Source organism: Dicentrarchus labrax, unplaced genomic scaffold (genome assembly GCF_905237075.1).
Source record: "Dicentrarchus labrax unplaced genomic scaffold, dlabrax2021, whole genome shotgun sequence".
NCBI classification, from domain to species: domain Eukaryota; kingdom Metazoa; phylum Chordata; class Actinopteri; family Moronidae; genus Dicentrarchus; species Dicentrarchus labrax.
In genome coordinates this window covers 15140244-15159330 of record NW_026136723.1, presented here as the reverse complement: position 1 = coordinate 15159330, position 19087 = coordinate 15140244, and the positions used below count along the sequence as shown (strand labels likewise).

The following is a 19087-nucleotide window of genomic DNA, read 5'->3' as shown; positions in this document are numbered from 1 at the left end:
TTAGGTAATGTCAAAGACAGGTGCCATCAGATGCAAAACACAAGAGAGAAAGAGCATGAGTACAAAAAGTATGTCCATCAAATGACATCGTGAATTAACCTTACTAGAAATATCTTTAAAACAGGCCTGAAGTTTATATTATATATGATATTAGTGTAATTGGCATCCCTGGCGTTGCCAACTATTATCAGTCCGCTGAAAATCCTCCCACTCGCACTCGTGTCTGTGTCTCTCGCTATCTTCGCCGCCTTCCTCATTCACGCTAGCTCTCTTCCAGTCTCCAGTAAACTACTTTTCCCATAGTTCCAGAGGTGTAAAGTGAGGCCAGCTACGGGTGCCCGGATGGGTCTGACAGTCAGGCACGTTGGAGAGGCACAGCGGAGACTGGGGCGCACGAGAGACAGAGAGCTGGAATTGCAGAGGCAGAGACGCACGGGCGCACGGTCGATTTTCGCCTCCCGCATACTGGGGAGTCCCGTGCCTGTCACCAAAACCAGAGCACAGGGCTCGAGCGCGGTTATGTCAGCACCTTAATTGGGGACAAGACTGTGAACCAACCTCCCTGCTCCTCATTTTTTATTTTTTCCCTCCTTTTGTGTTTTTGCTTTCACATCTTTGTGGGTGCAGATATTGATGTGAGCCAGAGGAGCGGTTTTTCCGTTGAGCCGCACGAGACGGTGGCGCGCGACGGCAGGAGGAGAGACAACGTTTACATTGATGTGGGAGGACTATCTCCCTCCGACGCGGGGAGCCAAGATGAAGGGGAAATGCTGTGCGCTGACGGCTGCAGCCGTCAAGGCAACGGCTCCGTGACCCGGGCGAGGAGAGGAGCGAAGCACCGACAGCCGCGCGAGCCCACAGCCCCGCCAGCCAGCGTTGACACCGCAACAGCTCCACCAGCCAGCGCGAGCCCCGAGACTCTCGCTCTCTCCCTTGGTGAGTGCGCGTGCAGCTGTGTACACAACACCAAAAATTTTTGCTCACTGTCCGCTCAGCCAGTTGTGCTGCGCACCCCTGGCTACGTTTGTTTTTGAGTTTTTTACGTTAACCTCATCGGTGCCGCTGACAAACGGAGCTCTGCATTCGTACAGCTCGTGCTGCTGGGTCATCTGGGCTTTACTGTGCGTATGCAGCGCGTGCGGTGAGATCTTAAATTATGATGTTCAAACACACACGCACACACATAATGTGGTTAAATGTGCGCGCAATGAACCCAGTGTACCCCCACCTGTTTTTTTTCCTGTGTATTTACAATCTTCTCACCTATTAGCCTCATTATCACGGAATTTATACAGTGTAGGCAGGGCAACAGTATACAGTACTCCCCAGGTACTGTCACACTGCTGGCACGCACGCACACACACACACACACACACACACACACACACACACACTCTTCTTGTTTATTTGCTGTCTCCATAGACTGGGTGAGTTTGATGGGACTTTTCTAATACTGAATTTACATACCAATGACACATACCAGAGGTTTGACTGTGAGCCCAGCTCCTGATGATGGACAGATGTTTGCTTTACATGTAAACAGGAGACACAGAGTCCCGGTGAGCATCCATCCAGCCCTCGGGGTTTCCATCCCGGCAGCCCCCTGAGTTGTCAGGGCAGTCAGGCAGGACACAGCAGCAGCACATCCTGCAGTGGCAACAGGGCCGGTGTGCTGGAGAGACACGCATACTCATGGTGGTGATTATCAGCTCTTGTCTGTGGCTTAGTGGAGAGGGGGGAGGAGGGGGGGTGTACAAAGGAAGAAAGAGTGCATCAGAAACTGAAGGAGAAGAGAGCGGATGAGAGGGAGAGAGAAGTCAATGTCAGTGTCTGGGCAGTGACAGTTCGTTATTTAAGGGGCCCTCAAAGACGTGCACAGGCTGCCCTAGTGCAGGTGCCGTTAGTATGCAGAGTGATGCTCTGTCTGTCTGTCTGTCTGTCTGTCTCACACTCACACAGTCTCACTCTCTCAGATGGTGGTTGAAGAGTGAGTTCTCTTATTGGCGGGTCCACTTGGACATAATGAATAATTTCAACCCGCTCAATGCTGGAATGAAAAGGGAATGGCCTTACCCTGGCATACAGCCACTGTCTGTCAGACTTGTCTTGAGCGCATGGCCCTGTGTGTGTGTGTGTGTGTGTGTGTGTGTGTGTGTGTGACAAATAGAGAGAATGTGAACATATAACAGCTTAGGCCTATTGTGCTTCCTACCTGTGTGAGCGGGGCTAGTTGTCATAGCAACGGCCTTGTAGCTCCGTTGATGTTCCTCCTGTCCTCATTGGCAGGGTCAGCGCACCTAACACACCACATCTCGTCTCAAAGCCTTGTGTGTGTGTGTGTGTGTGTGTGTGTGTGTGTGTGTATTCATGCACATATGTACTTCCAAGTGTGTATGTGTGTGCATGCTGTGGAAGTACCTTTTGTTTGCGCCTTGCTGCAGTTCGTAGGCGTGTGGGTTGATGGCACAGACAAGCCAGTGTGTGTGTGTGTGTGTGTGTGTGTGTGTGTGTGTGTGTGTTGCAGTGTCACAAAGATACACCCTGCTGATATGACAGCCGACAGCTCAACCAATCACCTGTTTTCTTTCTCTGCCTATCAGCATGTGAGGTTGCCGTAGTCAGACGTCCTCTTGATATGGAGGTCGTCATGGAGATGGAGAAGACAGAATGGACACGCATATTCATGACACACATGCACAAACACACATAGACACATTATCAGTACAGAGTGTATATTGACATCCACTGATTTCCGGGTGTTTTGGGAACTTTTGAGGTATGTTCAGGATGGTGCAACCTGTTGAATAGTTGAATGGTGGTTTAGAAGAGTGACAGTTTATTGATGCATCAGGTCTAAATATGTAGGATAGCTCTAGAGACAAAATCAAAATCAGTTATTAAAGCTCTTTTCACACAAACACTTCAGAGCTTCAGTAATCTAAATCAGAGGATATCCTACCAGAGATTGAGTGTGTTCAAACGCTGATCCTCCCGAAACAATCTCAGGCTTATCCTTACAACTACAAAGCATCTCGTTTCATGAATTTGGCTTCTAGCTGTGGCCAAGATTTGTCAAATGCAAGAAAGAGGTTACCTTTTTTGGTCACAGATGTTTTGTAAAAGTCAGCTGAAGATCATTCTGGCACTCCCCTTTGAACTTTTCACAACAGATACATTACTGCCATTCAGGAAACGGGAATTTACACCAGCGTTGTGAATGAGTCAGGCCATTATTACTCAGCACTCGAAATGCCTCCCAAAATACACGAGAAATTGATTTTGGGGCACAGATTCACATAAACAATTGACGTCTATTCACACTGATGAATACCCAAAGCTCCAAATAAAGTGAAACACATAGATCTATTGGTGTGGAAATCTCTTCTATCAGTTTGGACTCATTGATGCTTCCAGCACCTTAGTGAAGATTTAGCCGGGTGGAGTGGTTGTCATCTTGCATTATCCACATCTACTCACGGTGACAAAATTTGGTTAGTTAGAACTTACATATTTTTATATATATATATATATATATATATATATATGTTATATTTTGATGGCTTTCAATTTGATTTCCAAATCAGAGATTTTATACTATACTGTAAGGTTTCTACTGCCTGCTGTAAAAAAAACAAAAAAAACTCCCCTTATAATAAATAAGTACCTCTTATTTTCATATTGAGTAATACAACATTTTAGGAATATTTTACAACTTATAATATTTCTCCTATGCAACAAGCTACTGGCAAAAAATAATTAGTCATTACTTTGTCCTTGGAGGGAAGGGTCCTGTCTTTTTATGACTCCTATTAATCTAATCGTCACCTGAAGTGAAATAGCTTTCGCCACTGGCAGGTAAACGTGGTTCAACTCCCACACACACACACACACACACAGGCAAATACACACACACACAAACACACAGATGCACCCACACACACAACCATTTAGCATTAGTGTAAGCAGTGTTTGTATGCTCCATTCTGTCACCTCCCACACGATACATTCATAAAACGGCTCCTCCGCGCCAAAGGCACTGGCTCAATAGAAGACATCTCCCCTTCCCATTTCTCTCGCCTCCTTCTCTCTTTTAACCCCTCTGCCCACCCACCCCCCCCCCCCCCCCCATGTATCTGTCCTTTTGTCAGTCCCTTCTTCCACTTATCTCCCTCTCTCCTTCCCTCCCTCCTTTCCTATATGTCCTTCCTCATCTACCTCCTCATTCTCCTTGTCTCCCTCACACCCCACCCCCCCACAGGGCTGGTTGCAGCCGGTTTGAGTCTGACAGTAGAGAGAGGAAGCTTCGACCTCTCACCTCCGGAGGATAGAGGGAGGGGAGGCAAGAGGAGAGGGATGATGGAGGGCAGTGGGGTGGTGGTGGTAGGGGGGGGGGTGAAACTGCAAGAGGCGAGGGAGAGGTCAAAGAACAGGAGGGATTTGCGAAGAAAAGGGGAGAGGAGAGCTGGGGGAAGGGACCGAGAGGCGCGCGCGCGAGAGAGAGAGAGAGAGGACGGAGGGGTCAGGAAGGAAAAGGAGTGATAAATGAAGGGAGAGCGGCAAGATGGATGGATGAGGAGGGAGAGATAGAGCGCATGAGAGGATGAGAAGGAGAGAGAGACAGAGTGTGAAGCTGCTGTGTACCTCCCTAACAAGCTGGACAGAATCAGCTCAATTATTAAAGAGGAGCGAGAGATGGGGAAAACACACAGACACGCAGACGTACACACACGCACACAAAAGCATCTCTCTGTGTCTGGCACACAACACATACTCGCCGTCTCTCACACACATATGCAGGCTCACACACACACACACACACACACACACACACACACACACACACACACACCTATCTGCGGATCAACATACTTACACATGTACAGTATGTCTGATTTTTATGTTTCTCATCCTCGTGCGTCAGCGTGTTAGAGTTATCCTCGTTTTTAGTCGTGTGTGAGTGTGCGTATACATGTGTCTGGGTATGTGTGTTAAAAACAGTGAGTCAGAGGATAAGCAGAGACTTGTTAGTGATTCTCCTCAACACCCCCGTCTCCCCCCCCACACTACCCAATTTGGCTTCAGTGCCGTCTCAACGTTCCACCAGCGTGGCTTCAATGTCGTCCCATCAATATGAACAGATAATCAGAGCACTAAGGGGTCTGTCTATAAATCCCCGCCGTGAATGTAGTTTTCCCCCTTTTCCCTTCCTTTCTTCTCTCCCTCCCTTCCTCTCCTTCTCCCTCCTCCTCATCTTCCTCTCTTGCCCGTTCCACCCTTGTTTCTAGTTCTCTTTCTTCTTTCCCATTTCCCTCCTTCTCTGAGGAAGTGTATGCCCCCAAGGGACGAAAAGATTCTCTACCTTCCAGGAGAGAAAGAGATTGTGTGTGCCTCTCTCTCTGTGTAAATGTGTGTCCTCCACATGTGTGTGTATGTGCCAGGATCATAGTGTGTGTGTGTGTGTGTGTGTGTGTTTGAGAGAGTGAGAACACACACTTCCTGAGAAAGGGAGAGAGAGAGAGGCAGGGATGAGCAAGTGAAGAGCGAGTGAGAGAGTGAAATCAGGAGGCTGTGGAGGGGGAGGAGAGAGAAAGAGATAAGACGAGAGAAAGACAGAGTAGTCGGGGAGAAGGGGGAAGATGGATGAATGCACTGCGCACTGTGTGTGTGTGTGTGTGTGTGTGTGTGTGTGTGTGTGTGTGTGAGAGAGAGAGAGGGAGAGAGAGAGATGGTTGAGAGAAGCAGGTAGACAGAGAGGGACGGAAGGGTTTCTTATCCTCTCAGCAGAAGTCATAATTTCTTAGAGCGTGCACAGATGTGTGTGTGTGTGTGTGTGTGTGTGTGTGTTTGTGTGCATGCCCGATTGTGTTTGTGTCTGAGAGTGTTACCTCGCTCAGGCTCGAGGCCAAGACTCTGAGAGGTACAGTGGTGTGGCGTCGGTGTGTAGTGTGAGCAGCATGTGTGTGGCTGCGTGTGCTTTTTGAGCGGCGTGTATGTTAAGGCTGTGGCTGATGAGCTGTCAGTACCTACAGTTGGAATGTTCACAAGGCGGCCATTGTTGTTCAAACAGCCAGCAGCCTTCTCCTTGGCAACGGGCGCTGCAGCAGCGTCTCCCACAGCAACTGTGGAACAGGAGTATGGAGGGAGGAGGAGGAGTCAGGAAGTCAGGGCCGCAGCATAGAGGCCCCCTCTCCAAAACACTGGCCTCAAGGTCTGCGTGCGTGTCGGGGTCCAAGCATCTGGTTTGTGTGTCCTCTGTGTGTGAGATAGAAATACGTGACTGTGTTTATGTGTGTCGGTATGTGTGGTTTTTAAGTGCGTCTGTGAGTTCTCGCCAGCCTGACTACGTGGAGTGTACGTCAATGTGAGCGTGCATCTTTGCTCACACTTGTGTTTCTCTCTATTTGTGTGTACATGTCAGCGCAGTGTGTGTGTGTGTGTGTGTGTGAGTGCACCTGCGTGAACTCTAAGTGGGAGCATTTCTGTGTTTGCACCTAAGCGGTTGGTTTCATCTTCCCGTATTTGCATGTGTGTCCTTGTTTGTGTGTAATCTCATATGTGTTTTTGCGTGCGCACATGTGCACACTCCTAGCTGTTCCCAGCTGGCGCGGTTGGTCACATGACCTGACTGAGGGGCGGCCATCAGCAGCGCCAGGAAACTGCCTGCAGGAGAGAGAGAGAGAGATAGAGGAGAGAGAGTGTCAGGCTGAGTTGAAGATGAGGGAGGGGTGTTTGGGAGTGGGAGCGTGTGTTGTGGGAGAGAAAAACTGGGGGTGGGAGGTGTGTGTGTGGGGGGGATGCTAGAGAGATGAGAGAGGGAACAGCGAGGAAGAGAAATGAGGAGGGGGGTGGAGGAGGAAGAGGAAGGGGTAATATAGTCCTCCTCGTCTTAAAATAACTACAGCATGTAGGTTCCTGCAGAAACAACAGGCGAGAGACAGTCGGATAGTGAGACAGTCGGATGGGGGTGGGGGGTCCTGGTTTTGTGTTGTCTAGTGTTTCCAGCTACTTCTCCCGTCCCCTGTGTGCATCCTTGGCTGAGCCGCCACTGTATCTGGTCTGTGTGAAGTCTGTTTACGTTAGATGTGTGTCTGTCTGTCTGAACGTCTGTCTGCCTTTTTTGTTTGTCTGCACATATGGTTTATGTGTTGCTCTCTGTTCATTTATATGCTTTGTGTGCGTGTTTGTTGCGTGTGTGCGTGCACACGCTTGCTCTTGGCAGGAGATACAGCACGCACACTGATGATGGAGATCATTAGGAATTTCCTGCAGCTGGGGAGGTGGTGGGGGGGTTTTTTTGGAGTTGGGGCAGGACGGGTGGGATGTGAGTGGGTGAGAAAAGAGGAGAGGTCAGAGTGAAGGAGAGAGTGAGTGGGTGGGGAGGGAGGTGAGGGTCCGTATGTAAGTGTGTTAGTTGGACTGTCTCTGTTTGACTGACGTGTGTGCATTGAGCTGCAGTCCACCAAGTTCAGCTGTGTTTTTGAGGGTTTTTGGTGGAAATCAGTGTGAGAGCATGTCGGCCCCAGTAGTATAATATGTGTGTAGCATTCTTCGCCCCCATTGGCACACTTACACACACCTTAAGCTCTCAAAAAAAACTCAGGTCTGTTGATTGCAAGAGTTTGGATGTGCTTAAATTTGAGCTGTTCAGTGTTACTGCCTGTTGGGCTACAATGCACTGCAGTCAAGGCAAGACCTTTATACCTTAAAACTTTGGCTGAGCATTGAGTAAATACTGAAAACTTTTTTTCCCACAGCGGGAAGAAAAATATATCTTTTCAATCCAATATGTCCACCTATCAGTTTAAGATGATCTCTACGTTCTGTTGTGTGATGTTGCTGAAGCTGAATCAAGTTTGTTTCTTTTATCCCCAAGCTGTTATAAAATGACTTCGAAATGCATTAGAACTTAATTTCCATTTAATTATTATTTTTTATTTATGTAGCTCCACACTCCTATAATTCACGGTTAAGTATTTGATTTGATTACTACACACAGTGAGTGTTAAGAGTTCATTGTCCACTTTAAAGTTGATGATATTAACGCCATGTAATGTGTAACGTTTCATTGACAAAGTCAGACAGATGAATACTCTCTAGAACACAACAAGACACACTGACATCACCTCATGGATGACTTGAAAACAGTTAGTCATCAAGTTGTCTAACAGTTTTGTTGATTGTGTTTTGTATTATGTTTCTCAGAATTCTCTTGAGTGAGTATTTTGATGCACAACTTCTCCGTTTTCATAGAAGTTGTGCATTGTTGTGTGTTGTATGTAGGTTTGAGGCTGCAGGTTGAGGTTGCATCAGGGTTGAGGTGGTGTGGAGGAACGAGAGGCTGATAGTAGCTGAGTTCCTGCACGGTGTCACTCTGTCTCGGTGGACCCCCCCTCCCTACTTCCCCCTCCCCACCTCTCTTTCTCTCCTGGCCTCACATACACTTTCTCCATCTCTCTCCCTCTGTCCCTCGCTCTTTTATCCCCCCTTCTTCTTATCTGTCTAAACCTCTCTGTGGAGCTCCCCCCTCCTCCCCTCACCACCTCTCTCTCACTACCTCTCGCTCTTTCTCTCTCCCCTCCATGTCCCCCTCCCTTACACCCCCCCATGCTGTTTCGGTGCTGCTGCCTGTCTCTTAGCAACAACTGCACACCCGTTAGAGCTCAGTGAGTGCTTTTACAAACACACCCAGGAAGACACACTCATACACGCGCAGACACACACACACACACACACACACACACACACACATGCGTGCAAGCACAAACACATCCACACACACAGGGTCTAGTTCCTCATTGAGGGTTGCTGCTGGCAGGCCTGTGAGTCTGCAAGCCTTTGTGGCAGTGAGATAGATGGGAAGAGAATAGATATGCTGTACAGCTACCATATACAGAATGATTGTTTCTCTCAGACTATGCACAACAGGGCAACTGCCCAAACTGGAAAACGACAGGTTCTCGTGTCTGATTTCGCACTGGCATGTGCGCACATACACTCTGTGGCGCGTAATGTTGTTGCCTTTTCTGTAAACACCACAGCAGCACCAAAAACTTTTATGTGCAGATGAAAAATGTACGAGATCAAAAAATTTAAAGCAATATCATCTCGTAAGAGAGAGCTGCTCTTTGTGAAACAGATTCAACAGATCATCATGTGGGAGCACTGCACACCATCGGCTGTTTTCACAGAGACAATACTACGCCACTGTGTGTTCCAAAGCCCCAGAGCCATTCACAGTAAAATGCACCAAAACGCATTTGCTACGTATGACGGTGAATATATTGGAATGGCGGCTGATGGATGCCAGGAGTGTTTGCTTAAACAATGAATCATAGTGGGAGCGTTTGATTGGCTGGCATCTAAGCCCTGTCACAATGTCCCCCGCCGAGCACAGTAGAGAGATATTTGCATGTGTGTCTTTGTTTTGTGTGTGATTGTGCATGTCTGTATATGTGTGCATGTGACATGTATGTCTTTATGTGCAAATCGATGTGTGGGAGGATGAAGCTGTGGGGGCATATCTGAATGTGTTTTTGTGTGTTGGTATGTGTCGCCGTATGTGTGTGTGTGTGTGTGTGTGTGTGTGTCTGTGAGTGACAGTGTGTGCATGTATGTGTAAGCACATGTGCAGCAATGTTTAATTAAAGCATGTGTTCTTCTCCTTCTCTCACACGCCGGTCAGATGGAGCCTTAATTAATGAATGCTGTTAATTAGACGAGAGGGAAAGTGAGAACGAGAATGGGAGAGAAGGGAGGGAGGGGCGGGAGAAAGACAGAACTGGGCACGGGGAGGGAGTGGGTGAGGGGGTTAAAGAAAGTATGTGTTGTGTGTGTGTGTTCATCTCCGTGTGTGTGTCCCAGTTGTGTCATTCCTCAGAGCAGCACAGCATTGAGGTTGGTCTGCTCCATGTGTGCAGCCCCAAAGTCTGCAAAACTCTCACACTCCTCCTCCTTCTCTTCCTCTACTGCTTCTTCCTCTTGCCTCCTTCAACTTTTTTTCCCTCCCTCTTAAATCCGTCTGCCACTGTCTATCCCTTTTCTTACCATCCTTTCCGTGTCTCAATCATGTCTTTCACCTCCCCGTACTTCTGCCCTCTCTCATACTTTCTCACCCATTCACACACTCATTCTAGTGTCTTTCACCCCCTCCCCTCCCCGTCCTTCTCCCTCCCTCCTAATCAGAGCCATATGTTGGAGAGGGAGGCAGGGAGATCTGAGGATGGACAGGATTTTGTTGTATGTAGACAGTGTGGTACAGTGTTGGAGCCAGCCGTGCGCATATGTGCGTGGAAGTGTGGCACGCATGCTTGTATTTGTATTTGAATGTGTGCAGGGATGCAGTCACGTGTGAGTCTAATAGCACGTGTGGTCCAGATTTTGTAAGACTTGTTTCTGTTCTGGCTGTCTGTACTTCCATTTCTCTTCTGCTCTGGGTTTCTATAATCCTTCCATCGTTCCTGTCTTTCTGTCACCTTCATCTCTCCATCCTCTTAACACCTCTCTATTCATCACCTCTCTGCTTCCCCCTGGTGGCTGTGATTATTCACACATTCTCATTCTTTCTGCAACCTCAAAGTCTAGTGCTTTGTAATGCATTTGAATAGTTTTGGTGAAATGTGGCATGCAGTGTGACTGTGTGTGTGTGTGTGTGTGTGTGTGTGTCTGTGTGTGTCTGTGTGTGCTTCCACCACTTTTAATTGTTCATTATAATTTATAGATTTTTACTCCATCAAATATGGTGAGATTGAAAAATGTGGCACAAGTCTGGTGATCATCATGTAGTGATGATCCTTGTGTGTGTGTGTTAGTGAGCACATTGAAAATCCAGTAGAGTAGACGAAGTGGCAATGGTTTCCATGTGTACCTACAATCTGCTGGTGCGCATAGAAATGAAATACTAACTACAATTAGAGTTAAAAAATTTATATTGCAAGTCATCTTCCAAAATAATTGCGTCTGGTGCGAGATGGTGCAGCCCTCACCAAAATACTGATTCTAGTCTGGTCTGATGCATGCTGTGACATCATGTACTAATCTCTAATTCTCTTTTTCTTTCTGCTCCACCCTCCTCCACACTCCTTTCTTTTTCTCCCACCTTCTTCAACTCCCTGTCCCTTTCTCTGTCTCTCTCTTTCCTTCTCTCACTCTAGCAACCATGGGCAAAAGACAGGAGCAGAGGGGAGAGAGAGAAGTATGTGAGCTCTCCACTGCAGTATTGATGACCCAATGATCCCCTGCAGAACAGAGCCAGTCAGGCAGACAGAGTGAGGCTCAACTCAGAATCAAAATCAGAATCAGCGCCACAACCATTCGGTAAAAGCAACCAATTGAGCAGGATATGAATGGTAAATGTAATCTAATGTTGTAATGCGGCTGTGTGGGTGGCAGTTAATAGAGTAGAGTGCATTACGGATTAGGTTTATGGCCCATTGCCAAAAATGTTGACGATTATATCACACAACTACAATTTCATCTATGCTGCAAATGTTTGATATTTTACATGTAAAGTGCTTGAAACCTTACAATGATCAATATATTTAGAATCAAGGAGTTTAAATTTCATGTCTTAAGTGCAACGGGTTGATGTTAACCTATTTGTTGACTTCCTATCCAGTTGATAATATTGTTTTTATTTCTTTCCATAGGTCCTTGAATCTTCTTGCCAGCTATTAGAAGGAAGACGGCTACAAAGAAGAAACACTAATTTCTTCTTTGTGTTGGAACATCACCCTCTTTTTCCTCCCTCAGTACCAGCAAGACCATCAATTGAATGAGTGGCTTGTCAGATCACCTACATTCAGGCCAAACCAGGGCTCCAGTGGGCTGTGGTGGGACTCAGGCAGAAGGAAAAGCGTGTGTGGGGGGGCTGGAGGGGCTGGCAGGACCTGAGCTCTGGACCAGGGAGCTCGGGCTCCAGGAGGGGTCCCAGGATCCCTCTAACGATGGACTGGCACCGGTGACTTCCGACCACTTTCCCTCCTCCTCTCCTACCGCCCTGGCCAACGGCCTCCATCTGCAGAGACGGCTGGCACACAGCACCTGCCGGCGGAGGCAGACAGAGACTCATACTACTGCTGAGACGCATACATTTGCAGAGACACTTAGAAACATGCAAACGCACACAGACCCAGATGTGCATGCTGTTTCACACTCACACATAGATAATTGTGGACACATGGATATCAACACACATACGGGGTCTGTAGTGCCAGAACGCTCCAGAACTCTCACACCAGAGGCCATACACACAACTTCACCTCAAGCCCTGTCTTTGGCACATGGCAATCATCCTGCCTCCACCAATCAGCTGGCAGCACCAGTCCTCACTGCAGAGACAGACATGCCCTCAACCTTTTGTCCAGTCCCTGGTGGTCCAAACCCAAACATAGGCTCCTCTCCTCTTCCTGTGGAGGCAGAGAAAAAGTATGCACTCCGCAGCTCTGGACGTCCCCGCTTCCCCTGTCACCTGCGCAAATCCTCCCGCCTCCGCCGAAGCATAGAGGACGTGGAGAAGAGAGCAGCGAGAGAGAGGGGGGGAGAGGAGGAGCATGAAGTATTGGAGGAGAAGATCTGGAGGGTTAAAGAGGAGGAGGTGGCTGTTGTTGAGAAAGAAGAGCGTTCATCTATGGAGGCTGTTCTCCCCACGGTTCCCTGCCCTACAGACATCGCTTTTGCTCTAACTGTACCTAAACCTGTTCCTAAAGCCATACCAAAACCTGGACCCAGATTGGGGCATAGACCTGGCCCTAAATCCAGGTCTAGGCCCGCACCAAAATCTGTACATAAAGCAGCTCCTAAAAGTGTCATGAGAAAGCGTCAGGCAGCCCAATCCATAGCTCATCGCACTACCCCTCATCTCTCTTTTGCAAACACATCCACCATCCCTGCACCTTTGCTAGCTGTGAAGGAGGAACCTGTTGCAGACTTGGGGGCATCGCCTTCCGGTAGCCGGAGACGTGGGCGCTTTGTTGGCGTAAGTTAATTTATAGTTACATATCATTCTAGTAACTCATTGACCTACATTTCTTATCATGTATGGAATACATTTATTAGATTTGCATATGTTTTATATTGGTCTCTACTTCACAGGTGAGGAAGATTGTTGTCAAGGTGGCTCGCATTCCTGTGAGCCTTAGCCGCCGACAGAAGAGCTACAAGATTTCCAACTTGGAGACAGTTACAGGGACAGAGAAAGGCCAAGATGGTAGTCTGGAGGGCCCAGAGGTAGTTCGAGAGCCGACTGCACTTCTCCGCATGAAGAACAATGGAAAGAGTGTTATGGTGATGTTCCCCCCTGGTGAACTGCCTGTCATACTCAAACGCAGGAGGGGACGACCACCTAAACAGCCTCTGCCTGGAATACCGGGAGAGCCTCAGAATGCTGGGAATGCTGGTGGTAATGGAGACCAGCCCAAGAAGCCCCAGAGGCGACGTCGGACTAAACTCCCTTCCCCTTATCCATCTTATGTTAATGATACTAATGATGTGAAAACAGAGTATGGGGATGTTCTGTCCAAACTGGCCTTTTTAAACCGCCAGCCCCCTGCCACTGGCCGCTGCTCTCCCCCTCGCTGCTGGACACCCAGTGAGCCAGAAAGCTTTCATACTCCCCTTGAAAATCCTGGAATATCCACCCTGCTCCACCGACTCACTGGGTTCAGACGCCCCCGAGGTGGCAGAGGCGGCGGCACTGGAAGAGGTGGAGGAGGAGCAGGAGGGATTGGGGGCAGTGAGCGCAATAAGAGCACATTCAGTGACTTCTTTGAATCCATTGGCAAGAAGCGGAAACCAAGTCCCCTTTCTGAGCACGGATTACCTAGGAAAAGGGGAAAGGGTGGAGGTGGAGTTGGTAGGGGAGGGGGTATTGTTGGAACGGAGCCTGGAGGAGAGAAAGTAGTCAGGAAGAGACGTGTGAGAAAAAATGGTGCATTTAAAGGGGAGGGAGTGTCCATGGGGCAGGAGTGGCCCAATGGGGCAGGTGGCTGGGGTGAGGAGGGGGGTATGGACAAGGAGAAAGGTTTAGGTGGGTATCAGCTTTGTAGATCTTCAAGGGGGGGCTTTTCCTCCTGTGAGGTTGGAAGAGGAGGTGTCTACAGCAGTCCAGGAGGAAGCAGAGGGGTTGGGCCAGCTGGGGAGGACTCACAAGGCCTTTTTGCTGGATATTTCCGGTCACTCCTCGACTCTGATGATTCATCAGACCTGTTGGACATCTCTTCCTCGCAGTCAGATCCCCGCAAAGCTTCATCCACCCCTGGTTATGAGCCATCCAGTCCAGCTACTGGTCACAGCTGGTCCCCTGCATTCCCCAAGTGGAGCACCAAAGGTGCAAGTTCTGGGGTGGAGGGTTCAGCCCAGACACATTGCTCCTCAGCCAGGCCTCCATATAGCTATGGCAACCTGGCCCAAACATCGCCCACCACTTCTACCTATCCCAAATCCACTCCTCCAACTCTGTCACACTCTCCTAGCTCCCCCCACCCTGCCTCTTATGGCCACTTCTCCTCTGGTTACTCCTCCTCTTCTCCTGCAGTGCCACAGAGATCCTCAGACTGCAGCTTTGCATATGGATCTGGACACAGCAGTGGCAAGGCCACCACTGTTGGTCAAATGGGTTATTCTAGCTACCAGGCAGCACTCAAGCGAGGTTATAGTGGATATTCTGCGACAGGTCATTCCTCCATACTGCGGGGGGAGTCGACAGGACCCACATCACCAGGAGGAGCGTACATGTCTGTGGCCAAAAGTAGCCCCTTCAGCTCCTCCTCCTCTCCAGAAGGTTACAAACAGTACAACTCCAATCAGTGGAGCTACAGGTAAGTTACTTGTGGTGGCCTGTCACTGCAAAAAACAGAGTCAAAAAGTATTGCTGTGAAATAAAGACATTTCTGCATGGCTTTTTCAAACATGAACTTTGTATGAGGTTTAAATGAATAGGTGGTTAAATTTTTTCTTCAACTAAAAAGAGAAGTACAAACTAATAAAAGTCTGACCACAGCAGGATCAAAGAGATGTGAATTACTTAAATAAATGTTTAACTCCAGCACATCATTTTCAATTTAACCATGTCCACCATGTGCTAATTAACAGTCGATACCTGACATTAGTTAACTAAGGGCTACAACGTGCACTGTATTTATCCAGATTAGGAATCCATGGTCAGAACCTGCATTAATAGTTTTTTCTTCAGGTTCCCTATTATTGACTGGTGGAACTGCAACCAAGACCAAACTGAAATATTTCTCAAGTGCTCATATGTAGCTTAAGTGGCATTTGTGTGTTTTATAATTCGTGTTACTATATTTATGGGATTTTTTTTTGTTTTTGTTTTTTCAGACAAGGTTTTGGTGGCTGGGCAACAGACAGCTTTGGGCATCAGTATCACGGCTACAGTGAATATGGCTCCAATGAGTCCAAAGACATCTTGGATATCTCCAACTACACCCCCCAGAAGGCCAAGCGACAACCTTTTCCTGAAAGCCTTTCAGAATCCTCCTCTGACTCTTCACATCTTGGCTCTGTAGCCACTGGTAGTGGACCCAGCTCCACAGGTGGCACGTACAAACAGAATGAGGCTGCTTCTGTAAGTGGAGAGGGGGGTCAGTCAAGTCTGTCCAGCCTGGAGAAGTTGATGATGGATTGGCATGAGAGTGCTTCAGGTCCCTCGTATAACTGGAGCCAAAATGTCCTCTTCCAGGGTGGGGGAACCAGCAAACTTGGCCGCGGTCGGAGGAAACGGACTGAACCACAATTAGAAAAAGAAGGGGGTTCTGCTTTACACTCTGATTCTCCATCCAGTCCCTCCCCAACGCCCACTCCTGGACCTAAGCGGGGAGGGGTTGGAGGACGAGGCAGAGGGTCTAGAGGAGGCAGAGGGTGTTTGTCTCCATGTCAGAGAGAGCGGCCATCAGGCACCAAAGGCAGGGGCAAGACTGCCTCTACATCTGGAGGACCAGTGACTGTTGGAGGTCCAGAGGTGTCTGGGCTGTTCCAGGAGGGACTGGACTATTACAGTGGAGACAGTAGTAGCCTCTCTCCCCTGGCCACTCCCAATCCTGCACCACCTTCCAGCTACCTCCAGGACCCCTGTGAGTACCCTTCCCCTTATTCTGCCCACCCCTCCACACCTTCCTCCGAGGAGCGATATCCAGCCTTATACCCTGGTGAGTCCTCCTCTTCCCTCTCACCCAGTGTCTCATCTCCCCCTTACCCTCCCAAGCCCACCCCTCCTCCTCCCCAGTCTTACCACCCTGTCCCCTCCAGGACCTTCTCCCCCTCCTGCTCTCCCTCACCCCGGGTAACACCCCACTGCGGCACTGCACTGAGTCCCTCACACCGGCCCCCACCAAAAGACCCACAGTTCTCGCAGTATGACTCTCCCAGCTACTGCAGCTCCCCCTACTGGTACGGACAGACATCGCACAGCAGCAGCCCCAGCCCGCATTCACACAGCACACACTCAAATACAGCCGTGCACACACACAGCAACCCACACACAAGTCCTCATGGAAATACACATGGTAATCCGCTCACTAGCCCAAATGCGAACACACACACACATATGAACCCGACTCCCCATGACACACACCATCACAATACACAGCCCCACGCAAATCTGAGCTCACACACTAACACCCATCCCACCTCACACCTCCAGAGCAACCCCCTCTCCCACTCAAACCCTCACACCAACAATCAGCCCCACCACAACACACACACCAACCCCAACTCTCACCTCACCACCCATACACACTCCAACCCCAGCCCCAGCCTCCACTCCCACTCAACACCTGTGCTGTATGAGGAGTGCAGCCCTTCCTCGACTGGGCCCCCGCACAAGCGGGATATGACCCCCCATGCTATGAGCACAGGCCATCGCCAGGTCCCCTTGCCACTCTCCCCGTACTCCAAACCTCCCCTGGACTCCTCGCCCCATCAGGAGGACACTAGTGGCTTCACCTTGTCCCATCAATCCTACCAGGGCATGGGACACCGCTACCCCTCCCAGGCGACTCAGGGAGGTGGGGTGTTGTGCCAGCTCCTGGACCCAGCCAATGATGACAGCTTCAGCGTCACCAGCCTGTAACAGCAGGTGAGTTCATTAAAGCTTCAAACAAACAGTAAGGCCGTCCAACAACTAAGCTAAACTAACCACTGGAACTTAAAAGATGTTTCCAGAGGAGAGTCTGATTACTGAGGATGACCGTATTTTTGTTTTGAATGCGACTTATTAATTGTTATTTAATTAGACAATAAGGGAAAAAAATACATCAGAAATGAAAGAATGAATCCATCAATAGATACACCAAATTGTAAAGCTGTTTATTAATTGATATTCAATTGAAGATGAAGAAGCAGTATTAGTAGTTGAGTAGTGAGATTTTTGTGTGTTCAAAATAACAATAAAATAACAATTAATTAATTGTTTTTGCAAGACTTCCCAGGTACTCTCTAGATCCATGTTGGCAAATTGTTGCTCATTTAATTGAAGCAATATGTGATTTTTGGTAGTTTGTATCTCAAAACATGTTCAAGTACAAATATGTAAATCAATAAAAATTGAGTACAACAATAGTACACTTTTAGCACCAAGTCAAACAATAGAAACATGGCTTTACTTACAGTAAAGTAGGTTTACAATTACTTGTTTCAATAGTGTCAAGGTTTAGCTCATTCAATTCAATTCAAAATAGTATGCTTTCCATGTTACTCAATCTCTCTTCATCTCTTTCTCTCTCCCTCTGTTTTCTTTCAGGTGCATTCAATCCAAGCTTTTACAGATTTGCAAACATTTTCTTTTCTTTTTTGGTAAGGAGACTTCTTTGTGAGAGACTGTGAAATGAAGGGTGAGAATTTAGCTGCCAGCTTTGGACAGTAAAGCTTTAATTCTCCAGCACTGACAATCAAGATCAACAGCAACTTAAACACCTAAGCATGCACACACACACACACACACACAAATGCACAAACACACACACAAACACGCACACATAGACACGCATGTGCAGATTAATTCACTACCTAAACAAGAACACATAAATCCATACATGTGTACACTCACTCACACTCTATGCTGGAATGAGGGAATGGCCGAGAGGAGCTGACAGATGAATACCAGACGCTGACGGACAGATATAAACCTATTTCCTCACCCCTTTGAATCCTGCTGTGATACGTGGAGGACTCAGTTTCCCAGAAGTCTGTATCTCACCAATCTCCTGTTCTGTACATCTGCAATATGGACAAGCTAGGATCATACTGCTCTCTCTCTTTCTGTGTCGTTCCTCTGTTCTCTCTCAACCTCCCCTCCTCTGCTAAACCAGCAAATGTGGTCTGCACTCGACCTACACAAACCTTGCATTTCTGTCTTGTGCCCTAACCTGAACCGCATCTGAGCCCAAATCAACTTTTTAAATACCGTGAGCCTAGCAAATGTCCCGCTCTGTGCACTCCCTGTATTGTGTACCAAAAGAGAAAAGTGGACAAAACCAGTTTCTGCTCTTGAAATACCAGCATCTGTACATACGACTCCAGCTCCAAGCCAGGGGCCCCCTCTTCACTCTGAAGGTCCGTCATCAACATGCCCTCCTCAGCGTTCTGCCATGGTTTCTCTGCTCTGGGGGGGGGGGACTGCAGCATGGAGACCCAACATCCTGTGTTTTGCTGTTTTAACTACAAGGGAAAGAGACATTGAAATCACACAACGGCCCCAAAGAGACTCTTGTTTTCTTTGTGCGAAACGCGTGACAGCGGAGGATGTGTTTGCGTGACTGCAGTAATGCATGTATTTGTGTGTATGTGTGCATTTATGTTTGTGTGAGTGTGCGTGCCTGTGGGGTCAAAAGGAGTAAAGCTCCCCAGACACCAAAGTCTTGGCGGGGCCTCATTATTTCTTTCACTCTCTCCCTTCTTTTTTCTGTGGTCTTGTGTTGTTTGGTGGTTTTTGTGATGAAAAAATTGTATATCTGTCTGTTACATATCATGTATGTATCTGAGGTGCAAAATATTTAAATACACATTCTGTTCTTGCCATTGGTAATCTTGTCTATAGCATACTGCTTCTTTAAGGGATTAAGGGAGGTGTGAGCAT

The 19087-nt window shown here is 48.1% G+C and overlaps 1 protein-coding gene across 3 annotated transcripts; it reads left to right on the top strand.

The window, feature by feature from the left end:
• The first annotated feature begins 284 nt into the window (after window positions 1-284).
• On the top strand, window positions 285-19036 carry ahdc1 (AT hook, DNA binding motif, containing 1). 3 transcript variants are annotated; one of them, XM_051390174.1, is made up of 6 exons: window positions 285-936; window positions 11151-11313; window positions 11646-12973; window positions 13090-14813; window positions 15334-17089; window positions 17753-19036. In XM_051390174.1, exons 3-5 carry the CDS (start codon window positions 11771-11773, stop codon window positions 17081-17083), a joined length of 4677 nt encoding a protein of 1558 aa, XP_051246134.1. In that variant the 5' UTR covers window positions 285-936; window positions 11151-11313; window positions 11646-11770; the 3' UTR covers window positions 17084-17089; window positions 17753-19036. The 3 variants fall into 3 exon arrangements, with proteins under 3 accessions (XP_051246134.1, XP_051246133.1, XP_051246136.1); XM_051390173.1 differs by having other exon boundaries at window positions 11151-11345; XM_051390176.1 differs by lacking the exon at window positions 285-936 and adding an exon at window positions 5752-6208 and having other exon boundaries at window positions 11151-11345.
• The last annotated feature ends 51 nt before the right edge of the window (window positions 19037-19087 follow it).

Excerpts from the sequence above, each read along its gene's own strand:
- ahdc1 (XM_051390174.1), top strand. The coding sequence starts at position 11,771 with ATGAGTGGCTTGTCAGATCACCTACATTCAGGCCAAACCAGGGCTCCA. Across the intron at positions 12,974-13,089 it reads GACGTGGGCGCTTTGTTGGC|GTGAGGAAGATTGTTGTCAA; the intron begins GTAAGTTAATTT and ends TCTACTTCACAG. Across the intron at positions 14,814-15,333 it reads TCCAATCAGTGGAGCTACAG|ACAAGGTTTTGGTGGCTGGG; the intron begins GTAAGTTACTTG and ends TTGTTTTTTCAG.